Below are 11,423 nucleotides of genomic sequence, written 5' to 3'. Positions count from 1 at the left end.
TCAAAATGTAATTGAATGAATTATGAAACAAAGAAAAATTAATCAAAGAGAAGTTGGCTAGGTAATAATCAATATGAACAATGTATCAAAATTTGCTATTTTTGTCTCTGCACCCAATTGTCTGAGTTGGTTCCTTTTGTATGCTTAATGCATGTTAAAAGAAAAGAAGAAAAAAAAAAAAAAACCTTGCATACGTTTTGAAGTAATGCTTCTTACCAGAATGATTCCTTATCCCTAGTAGCCAAAATCATTGCTCTTAATATGAATAGATTCAAGCTGATGAAGGATACCAGCAACTCTTCTTTACTTTATTATTTTGTTGTGTCAGAAAGCAATTTAGGAGAGTATGAAAACAGGACATTGGTGCATGTTTATATTGATATACACACCTGATAGTTGTGCGTCTTGATAACAGAAGGGTTGTCATTTGGGGTCTAATATCTTTCTTGTTTCTTTGTGGAGCCATGTACCTTGGACTTCTAATTTTTTTTTTTTTCCAGTCTATACTTCCCTTATGTTTATATTGTTCTGAATTATAATGTTTTGATTGATAAAAGTTGCATGTATGATTACTTTTACGCAATCGTATAGATGGGAGATTCACAAGGGAATGGTAAAAGAAAAGATTACAAAACTTGGAATGCTGAAGAGAGCAATGTTTTGCTTCAACTTATGGTTGAAGGCGCCAAACTTGGATTGCGTGATATTAATGGTGTGATAAGCAAACAAACAGTAGAGGCGAAGCTACTTCCTAAACTGAAGGAAAAACTTGGTTGTGAAATAAGTTTTAGTCATTACCAAAGTAGAGTGAAATGGTTTAAGAAACAATACACCAATTACTCTCAACTTATGCGTCATAGTTCTGGATTTGGGTGGGATCCGATCACAAAGAGATTCACTGCTGATGATGAAGTATGGGCAGATTATTTGAAGGTGAGCTTATTGCTTTTTCATTTTATTCTAATTTAGATTTATAGTTATTTCAAATGGTTATCATCATATTGACACGTGTATTTTTTTTTCCCTACTAGTCACATCCAACGCATGGGCACTTTCGGTCAGAAACTTTTCCAGACTATGAGGACTTGAAAATTGCAGTTGGAAATGGAACTGCAACTGGAATGGGCTCAATCAGTTTAGGTGATGATACAGATGCCTCTACATTTGGAGCGGAAGAAAACGGACCTTGGGGAATTGATGGATTAGTTTTTGATCGAAATACTAACATGTTCGTGCAAAGTGAAAATGAGTCATCACACCAAGAAAACTCGCCATCTCTTTCACAACAACCCTCCCAAGGTACCAATGTAGATGCTCCACCACATAGCAGGACTCAAGGAAAACGGAGTAGGACTGACTATGAAAATAATAGCGGCTCAAAGGGGGCAACTAGTCAAGCTGAGGTTTTAGAAAACTTATCAAGTGGCATTGGTAAAATTGTCACAAGTTTTGATAAAATTTGTGGCTTAATGGAGAAGAGAGAATCAAGAGAGAGTGATCTTTTGGATGCTATGAACAAGACCCCAGGATTAACTGATGAGGCTTGCTTTATGGCTCTTGATTTGCTTAATACTAAAGCAAAGCAAGATTTCTTCTTGAAGATGACTCCTGAACAACGACATAATTGGATCACCTATAAACAAATGCAATAGGTGTGGGTCAATCTCCACTAGCGACACCTAATAAGCAATAGGCTATGTTCTATTATTAATTTTAAGTTATGGAGTTTGATTTTATTTTGTTTGAATTGCAGCTTGTTTTGAATGATTTTAAACTGGTATGTTATGAATTACAATTTGATTTTTTGTTTGAATATTTATGATTTTTGATTTGCTTTTGAATGAATGTTAATATGAATAGTGATATATTTTTTTTATAAATATGTTTAGGTGCTTTCTCTATTAGCAATGTCTGAAATGGACATGTATGGAGCTGATGAAGAGGAAGAGCAGTTTTAGAGGCTGTTAAGATATTATTAATGGCAATACAAGCAGTGATTTATGTGTTATACGAACTTGTGTTCAGCATACGTGGTGAACATATTAGACGTCCGCTGACTCGTCGACCAGTGACATCAAGTGGATACATATATATGCACAACATATTGGACAGAGACCCTCAAATCTTTAGAGATGTGTATAGAATGTATCCTGACGTGTTTCGAAAATTATGTAGCATCCTAAAAGCGAAAACACCTTTACGGGATACAAGACACATTTGTGTTGAAGAAATGCTTGCAACCTTTTTACTAGTTGTCGGCCAAAATAATCGATACAGTGAAGCTCGGCTGATATTTGAGCGATCTCATTTTGCTGTTAGCAGAAGTTTCAACAAAGTCTTGAAGGCCTTGAATACAATAGCACCACAGTTTATGGCTAAACCTGAATCCATACCACCTAACATAAGAGAAAGTACAAGGTTCTATCCTTACTTTAAGGTAAGCAATGCAACTTTTATGAATGGTTAATTATTTATTTCATTGTACAGTAATGAAGATATTATTTCATTTTTTCTTTTCAGCTATTGATATCTTTTTTCATTATTTTAGGATTGTGTCGGAGCTATAGATGGCACGCATATTCCTGCAACGGTAGTTGGACGTGAGGTAAGCAGATATCGAAATCGCCATGGGAAGATATCACAAAATGTATTAGCAGCTTGTAACTTTGATTTACAGTTCATATATGTGATTAGTGGATGGGAGGGTTCCGCTCATGATTCAAAAGTGTTGAATGATGCGATTTCTAGACGAAATGGACTCAAAGTGCCACCAGGTATAGTTTTACGTGCATAAAAAAAATTCAGAGTACTTATTACAATTTATGTCATATAACATATATATAACATACTAATTGCACATGTTTTTTATTATTAGGTAAATATTACTTAGGGGACTGCGGATTCCCAAATCGACGTCGGTTCCTAGCTCCATTTCGAGGTACTCGATATCACCTCAAAGATTTTGGTGGTGAAGGAAATCATCCTGTCAATGCAATTGAGTTATTCAATCTTCGCCATGCTTCCTTGAGGAACGTAATTGAGAGAATATTTGGAATATTTAAGTCGCGTTTCACAATCTTCAAATCAGCACCACCATTTTTATATAAGACACAAGCAGAACTAGTTTTGGCTTGTGCAGGACTGCACAATTTTCTTCGACAGGAATGTCGTTCAGATGAATTTCCTCCTGAACCAGAAGAAGATCCGATAGACAATCACGAAGATAATTTTGAATGGGATGATTTTCAAACCCAAGATCAGCAAAGAGAGAATGCTAATGAATGGAGAATGAGTATTGCTACTCATATGTGGACAGATGCCCAACCAAATGCCAACAATGAAAACAATGACAATCAAGAAAGTGAAAATGAGGGAGAAGAATAAATCATATCATTATTTCAAAGACGTCTGCTTATTTGGCATGAAACTTCATCAATGTGTTTTTTTTTTCCCTTCTCTTTTTTGGATATCTTTTGGTTTGGTTGATTATATTTGGAGGTTTTTCCTTTATTTTCTTATATGTTTGTTTCATGACATTATTTGAGCTTCTCTGATTCCTACGCTAATGGTCATTAGTTAACATAGCTATGGCATCGTATTTTATTCTCTGACTAATAAACTAGCTTGGTTTTTCTTTTTTATAAATATTGTGAAATCTACATAAGTCATTCATATAAAGTCTGTAGATTTTTACAAATCAGTAAAAATCTGTGCTAAAAATCAGTAAAAGTCAATGGTTTTTAAAAAATCAATAAAAGTCTATGAACTTTTTATAGAATCCATGGACTTTTGAAAAAGTCTATCATTTAAAAAAACTCCACACAAATCCAAATACAATACACCCCCCTTAGATCATCTTAGAGATGTTTTGATGTTGTGAATGTGTGTCTTGTGATGAATTTGTAACCTCTATTTATAGGCTACCATGCCAAAGCAGCTGGCATTAAACAAATGATAGTGGAGCATTAATTGGGGACAAGAAATGATGAATTTTGGAGATAAAGAGATAAAGAAGCATAATTGGAGACAAGGAATGATGAATAAGGAAGCACTTTCGGCTGCACTTTCGGCTCCTTTATTCCTTCAATTATATCTCCAATAAGAATTCAGATTTTGACCGTGACTTCTTCATAACAAATGTTCCACTATGAGTGTAGATCATTCTGGTAAAATTTCAAAGCTTTTGGTATAGTGGTTGGGCCAGAAACGCTGCTGGACCTCTTACAGGTCCAGTTTTCCAGTTTTGCTTCTGTAGAAAATTGGGCTGATTGTTTGAAGGCTTTCCACTTGAAACTCGATCTTGCACTCTTCATAAGAAATTATCCTTGGGATGTCTAGTATTAATCTGGAAAGTTTCAACTTATTTAGATCTTTTTTGGTTAGTCTTCCGCCCCTCTTTCCTTGTTTAGTTCGGTTTCTCCTAGCCGAAGTAAGAAAATGTGCTAAAGTTGACTTTTCATTTCCCTGCTTCCATCATTTCCTTTTCTTACAGCTCGCATAATTCTCCATAGTAGGCTTTATTTAGCCTCTAAATAATATATTTCGAACTTGTCGACAATATATAGCTTGAGCCACTGACATTGGCTCAATTTCTCCAACACATTCCTTGTCAGGCCAAAATGCTCATTTTGGGTCCAAACATTGCCCCCCAAACCTTGAAGTCAAAGGTCCTCGTCTTGACTGAAGAGGTCTTGAATCAGTACAGCTCTTATAATGTCGTTGCTTCAAAGTCGTTGCTCCAAAGCCACTTTTATTGGCTTGAAATTGCTTGACTGATTCCATATAGGCCTCTAAATAGGCCATAAAACTTGAACACCACAATCTGAATTGCCTTTGTCATGAACTGACGCTTTCTTTATCAACTTTATTGCCCCTCATGTATCTGATGTCTGGTATGCAGTGAATTGGTGAAACTTGGGTAGGTTGTAGGAGATCAGAATTTTAACGTGCCACTCCCCCCCCATGCGAAGGAGACTGCTTTCTATCGCGAATGAGGATCCTTTTTTCCATAGTGGTAACTTTGCCATGTGTATAGCAGCAAGTATCTGCCTTGTTCGCTGACTCTCTATTGAGAATGCGATTGTTGTAGAAGAAGCTCAACTCGATGAACCTTTGGCTGCTTCTGAAAAAATGGGCCACAACCTGGCCCGTATCAGAGATTGGGCCACTCAGGCCGAAGCTGGTGCCATTGCGGCGAAACGCCATCTGGAGGAACTTTGTTTGAAATTGAGCTTTGCGGGCCAATCTTTGTAGGCCCCCTCATAAACCGGTCGGTCTCTTCACATGTTAATAATCCCTTCTTTTAATAGCTAGCTCCTCAAAAGCCGCTCCTCACATGCTACTAGTCCCTTTTTTTCCCGAGATTTGGAATCACTAATCTCGATTTACTGACATCGGTTTGACCCTTTAACCATCCATCTAAGAGTGGAGATTTTCCTGAAGTCCCTTTAAATAGTTGTATTTTGGCCAAGGAATACTCATAACAAATTTTCTGAAACATTCAAGAAATGGCCTTTCAATCCTTGCTTCTCTTTCTCCTTTTTCACAAATCTTCCCCTCATGAAATGACCTTTAGCCTCTAAATTTTAGACTTTATGGCGTAATCTTAAGCCTGGGTTAGGCCTTATGGCGTAATCTTAGGCAACCCCTCGTTTCGCCTTTCTGGAATTTTGCAACAACAATGCCAGGCTTCAGATTGGCTTAGAAACACGAGGGGGCTCCGAGTGTGAGATCCATGATCGTGCGAGTCATCGTTGTCATAATCCTTACACGCGGAGCGAATCGGGGAAGGGAGGGAAGCCAAATTGAGGTTCGTCTTTCCTCCTCTGTTTCCTTCCTTCTGGACCCGGCCCGTGTTGTGCCCTCCAGATGGAAGGGGCTTTGGTTCTCACCTCCTTCTCCCCCTTTCTCTTCTTGATAGAATCTTGGAGGGATGAGAAGGGATGGACTCTTTGAAGGAATGGGTTCAAGCTACAGAATGGCTGTTCCTATACTTCACGTCCAACTAATGGTGGTTACTAAGGCTAGAGGGGGTCCAGAGACTCAAGCTGATATTCGGCTCCTTCACTCTCTTCCCCTCCTTGAGATAATGGCGCGGCTCAACCCGACGTTGGATTCCATAGCTGCTTCCAATTGAGGGGGCTTGGAGGCTCCATTTTCTTTGACTGGAGTCTCCCCTTCTCATGGATACTGGCGTTGGCGAGCCCATGTTGTATTCCTCTGCCGCTTCCATGGAAAGGGGGCGCGGGGGCTCCGTTACTCCTCTTTTTCTTCCTGAAGTCTGCCTTTCCTTGGGATAATGGCGCGGCTCAACCCGACGTTGGATTCCATAGCTGCTTCCACTCGAGCAAAGATTCAAAAGATATCCACAGATTCCTGTTTTGTATTCTAGCCACTTTTGGCTTTGTAATAAATGTACTACTTTTGGCCGCAAAGCCACTTTATGAATATAATGCTGTTTTCTTATCCTGATATTCAAATATCCGTGAAGAGTCAATAATTGTGTCTCGCAAGGCCCCAAATATAGGCCCCAACTCAAAATTCTTGGGAAACTCCACCGTGAGAAGATAATATTGAAAATGGAACAGTTACCTCCTCGAAGACCGTTCGGTTCCCCACCGTGAGAAGATAATATCTTCTTTTCCGAAATTTAGGGCAACTTTAATCACGCTTTACTGACTCTTCTCTTTGACCGTCCATCCACGGGTGGACATTTGCATGCCTATATCTTCCTCCACATTATAAACCCAAATTTCCAATCCCAAAATCATTTCATCAACTCGAATATTTCTAACAGCAATCTTTCTTAATTACTCATCATCATCACTCTTCAATTCTCGCATTCTCTCAATCCATCACCAATGGAACCACAAAACCGGCATCCAAATGAGGATGGAGGAAGTAACCAAGCAGCTGGGAGTAGTGCTAGCATGCTTCACAGGAAGAGCCGTACTAGGTGGATTCCCACTACAGATCATATAAGAATCCTCAATGAGCTTTTCTACAACAAAGGAGTTAGGTCCCCAACTATAGAGCAGATTCAGAGGATCTGTCTCCAGCTGAAATGGTACGGCAGGATCGAGTTCAAGAATGTCTATTTTTGGTTCGTGAACCAAAGGGCTCGGGAGAAGCAGAAGAAGAAGAAGCTCACTTCGGATGTTCAAGTGCCCAAGCAAAGATCAGGGCTTGTTGGTGGATCCATCATGGAACAACAAGGAGAAGATTACCAGGAGATTAAAACCCTTCCACTGTTTCCCATACACGGTGAGGACATCTTTGGCCACATGAAGACTACTTCCGATGGAGGCGGTGGTCACGGTGGTGGCTCTTACATTTCCCTTGAGCTCAGCCTTTCCTGCGAGGGCAAAGCTGAAAAAAGTTTCCGGAGCCGCTGACTCGGCTTAGTAGTTTCGCGAGTGTAGGGACACTTAGAATTGCTCCCGAAGAGTTGTATTTATGACTTTTTTTTAATTATTTTATTATTATTATTTTTTTAGGGCTAAATAGGCTTAGTATTGTTTAGTGTTGCCCCCCTAGTGTTGCTAGGCATAGCAAAGAAATGATTATGGGCCTCAAAAACAGGCCTTCATGAATGGGCTTTGCAAGAGTAGGAACACTAGAATTGTCTCCCATGTCTTATGCTAATAAACTGTCTACGACTCCTCTGAGTCCCAGACATTGAGAAAGTATTTCTTCAAGTATCTCCCATTGATAGAGTTATGATGGACATCTCCATCCAGGTCCTTGAGATGAAAAGCTCCTTTCCCTAAGATTTTATAAATGATGTACGGGCCTTCCCATCTTGGAGTCCATTTGCCGCGACCATCTAATTTTTCACCAAGCGGGAGAACTGCTTTCCAAACCAACTCTCCTTCGCTGTAATTCCTTCCCCTCGTTCGCTTGTCATAGGCTCGAGCGACTCGTTGCTTTTCCATGACCAAACTATCTAAAGCCTCCAAGCGCTTTTCGCTAAGGTCTTCATGTTCCTGCCACATAGCCTGAACGTAGTCTTCTCCAATGAGATGATGTTGCTCTTGGACTCGTAATGATTGGACGTTGACTTCCAAAGGCAGGACTGCGTCATGGCCAAACATCAAAGCATAAGGTGTAGTCGCGGTGGGATTTCGCTTCAATGTGCGGTAGGCCAAAGAGTCTCATAAAGGGTTTCATGCCATTGTCGCGGATTAGCTTCCAACATTTTCTTCAGCAAAGTGATGATGATTTTGTTGCTGGCCTCCGCTTGACCATTAGACTGAGCATAATAAGGACTGGAATGGATGAACTGTATTCCCCATTCCTTTGCCAGTTTATCAACTTCACCACCCATGAAAGCTGCCCCCCGGTCCGAAACAAAAACTTCTGGGATACCAAATCTGCATATGATGTTCCTAAATAGGAATTGTCGCAACGCACCACCAGATGCTTCTTTCAAAGGTTCTGCTTCGACCCATTTTGTAAAGAAATCGGTCGCGACAATGATGAACTTGTGCTGAAGTGATGAATGTGGGTGAATCATCCCAATTAAATCTAGCGCCCATCCTCTTGCAGGCCAAGGCTTAATAATGGGTTGCATTGGAACATTAGGGACATGCTGGACCGGCCCATGAGCTTGGCAGTCCAAACAACCTTTAGCGAATGCGATGCAATCCTTCAAGATACTGGGCCAAAAATATCCATGTCGTCTGAGCAACCATCGCATCTTTGGACCTGCTTGGTGAGCCCCACAAATGCCGGAATGAACTTCGCGCATGAGTTGTTTCGCTTCGCAGCCATAAACACATCTGAAGTCTATGCCATCTTCGCCGCGTCGTCGCAACTCGTTACCTCTAAGAAAGTAATTTAGTGCAAGAAAACGAATCTTCCTGTCGGCAGTGGGATCTGGCTGCTTGAGATAAGCGATCAAAGGGATGCGCCAATCCACGTCAATGGGTTCCAAGGTCGCGACTGAGGTATCATCTGGAGGATCTCTTCTCGCCATCCATGAAGGGAGTGTGCGACGCTCGACTTTAAGGATTCTCTCCCGCACGCCATATCTCAATGTTACCCCTGTTGCCAGCTGGGCCAACTTGTTCGCTGCAAAATTTCGCTCGCGAGGAATGTGCTCAAGATGTATGTTATCAAACTGGTCCAATAGGTCTAATGCCCTGTTCCAATAAGGAACCAACGTGAAGCTATTGCATCTGAACTCATTGCACAACTGATTGATAACCAAGAGAGAATCGCCAAGTATTTGTACATCTCCGATTCCCATTTCCAGTAGTACTTCTAGGCCTATAATGAGGTCCTCATACTCTGCTTGGTTATTGGTACACTGGAACTCCAACTGGAAAGAGTAGGAAAATCGATCGCCGGTTGGGTTTTCCAAGACAACCCCTGCTCCTGCTAACGTATCTGTTCTTGACCCGTCAAAATATAACACCCAAGGCTGGAGTGAGACTGTGGCTTGATAAAGCGCGGCGTACTCTGGCAAGCACGCTAAATCTGAGTGATCTAAAGTTGTGGCAGCGACCTCTAAATCTCTAACCGCGGGGACATCCAGCATAGGGTGATGTGCCAGAAAGTCTGCTATGGCTTGCCCTTTATTGCTTTCTGTGGCACATACTGTAGCGAGAATTCTGATAAGGCGAGCACCCACTTGCCAATACGGCCTCTCAAGATAGGTCCCGATAGCATATATTTGACTAGATCGGTTTGAGCAATGATGCAAGTAGTAAAGGACAACATGTAATGCCGCAACTTGCATGCTGAGAAGTATAATGTAAGACACAGCTTTTCCATTGGAGTGTACCTTGTTTCGCAATCTGTGAGTGTCTTACTGAGGTAAAAGATGGCATGTTCAACACCATTTGCATCATCCTGAGCGAGGAGGCTACCAATGGAAGCCTCAGCTGCTGAAACATACAACTTTAATGGAAATCCCGTTCTAGGAGGAACAAGCACTGGCGGGCTCGCCAGATAGGCCTTGATTTTATCGAAAGCCTCTTGATGTTTAGGTTCCCACACAAACTCATTTTGTCCTTGCAACTTCAACAGTGGGGAAAATGGATGGATTTTGCCTGAAGAGTTAGAAATGAATCGTCGCAAAAAGTTGATCCTACCCAGTAGTCGCTGTAACTCTTTCTTTGTTCGCGGGGGAGATGCATTGATGACCGCGTTTGCTTTATCCTCAGGGACCTCAATGCCTCTTTGATGGACAATGAATCCCAGGAAATCTCCTACCTGAACTCCAAAAACGCATTTGGCTGGATTCATCTTGAGCTTGTGTAGTTGCATGCGCTCGAAAATTTTTCTGAGATCTGTGAAGTGATCTCCACTCTTCTTAGACTTCACGACGACGTCATCAATGTAAACCTCTAAGATCTTCCCAAGTATGTCATGGAAGATCAGGTTCATGGCTCTCTGATATGTTGCTCCCGCATTCTTCAGTCCAAAAGGCATGACCATATATTCAAAAACTCCGGCAAACCCAGGGCAGCGGAATGCGGTCTTGTGTCTATCTTCTTCCGTGACAGGAATCTGGTGATATCCCGCTGTACCATCCATGAAAGACAACAGTTCGTGCCCTGGAACTGCGTCTACCAACATGTCCGCAACAGGCATGGGGTAGACGTCTTTAGGTGTAGCCAAATTAAGGTCTCTGTAATCTACGCAGATCCTCATCTTGCCATTCTTCTTGCGAACAGGCACTATATTGGACAGCCACTTATTGTACTTGGCTACCCTGATAATGCCCGACTTGTACATCTTTTCGACTTCCTTTTTGACCAGAACTTGGGTCTCCGAGTTCATTCTTCGCGGCTCTTGCTTCACAGGTCTCTTATCAGGCAGCGTTGGTAGTTGGTGGCATACCAAGTCTGGTGATAGGCCTGGCATGTCCTCGTATTTTTCCACAAAGCAGTCCTTGAATTCCAACAATAATTCGACGAGCCTCTGTTTCTCGCTAGGCTCTAAGTAAGTGCTGATAGCCACTTCTATAGGCTCATCAGTTGTTCCCAGATTGACCTTTTCAGTAGGGTCCCTAACCTTCGGAGGTGTGTCATCCAATGCCGCTGGAGCAAGCCGAATCTCTTCTTCCTCCTCTTCTTGGTCTGTGAACTCTTCATTAACAATTTCTAAGGTCGAGACTCGATCATAGGCCTCTGTTTCCACCAAGTATAAGGATAGCCTCTCATACAAAGAATGGAAGGCCTCTACCTCTTCCTCCATGAGTTCGTGATCCATTAATTAGCACTTGGAGACGGCACCGCATATCCAGGCCTTTCGAGGTCGTTTTTTGTGACTGCGAGCCCCCATTGTGCCAATTCAGAGGTCGTCACCCCTGTGGGGCGGCCCTTATCATCAATACCAATGACTTGTAAAGGAGAGATTGGTTCTAGGTAATACCTTGCGTCCAAGTAGTTGGCGGACACCGAAAAAAGTCGCGG

At 41.6% G+C, this 11,423-nt stretch overlaps 3 protein-coding genes across 4 annotated transcripts; 2 read left to right on the top strand and 1 right to left on the bottom strand.

Annotated features, from left to right (window-relative positions):
* The first annotated feature begins 221 nt into the window (after window positions 1–221).
* Window positions 222–1,958, top strand: LOC112177606 (uncharacterized protein At2g29880-like). Its single transcript, XM_024315889.2, has 4 exons — window positions 222–933; window positions 1,032–1,577; window positions 1,754–1,777; window positions 1,890–1,958. Exons 1-4 carry the CDS (start codon window positions 592–594, stop codon window positions 1,956–1,958), a joined length of 981 nt encoding a protein of 326 aa, XP_024171657.1. The 5' UTR covers window positions 222–591.
* Window positions 1,959–1,986: 28 nt separating this feature from the next.
* LOC112175653 (protein ALP1-like) lies at window positions 1,987–3,403 on the top strand. Of its 2 annotated transcripts, XM_040509887.1 has the most exons (4): window positions 1,987–2,437; window positions 2,549–2,605; window positions 2,678–2,774; window positions 2,876–3,403. In XM_040509887.1, exons 1-4 carry the CDS (start codon window positions 2,093–2,095, stop codon window positions 3,382–3,384), a joined length of 1,008 nt encoding a protein of 335 aa, XP_040365821.1. In that variant the 5' UTR covers window positions 1,987–2,092; the 3' UTR covers window positions 3,385–3,403. The 2 variants fall into 2 exon arrangements, with proteins under 2 accessions (XP_040365821.1, XP_040365820.1); XM_040509886.1 differs by having other exon boundaries at window positions 2,549–2,774.
* A 4,725-nt stretch (window positions 3,404–8,128) lies between these two features.
* Window positions 8,129–11,205, bottom strand: LOC112177605. Its single transcript, XM_040511371.1, has 5 exons — window positions 10,648–11,205; window positions 10,466–10,529; window positions 9,816–10,352; window positions 8,588–9,600; window positions 8,129–8,488 (listed from the first exon to the last, which is right to left on the bottom strand). Exons 1-5 carry the CDS (start codon window positions 11,203–11,205, stop codon window positions 8,129–8,131), a joined length of 2,532 nt encoding a protein of 843 aa, XP_040367305.1.
* Window positions 11,206–11,423: the final 218 nt, after the last annotated feature.

Source organism: Rosa chinensis, chromosome 7 (genome assembly GCF_002994745.2).
Source record: "Rosa chinensis cultivar Old Blush chromosome 7, RchiOBHm-V2, whole genome shotgun sequence".
Classification (NCBI taxonomy): domain Eukaryota; kingdom Viridiplantae; phylum Streptophyta; class Magnoliopsida; order Rosales; family Rosaceae; genus Rosa; species Rosa chinensis.
The sequence above is the reverse complement of the archived record's forward strand: the minus strand, read 5'-3'. Positions and strand labels throughout refer to the sequence as shown.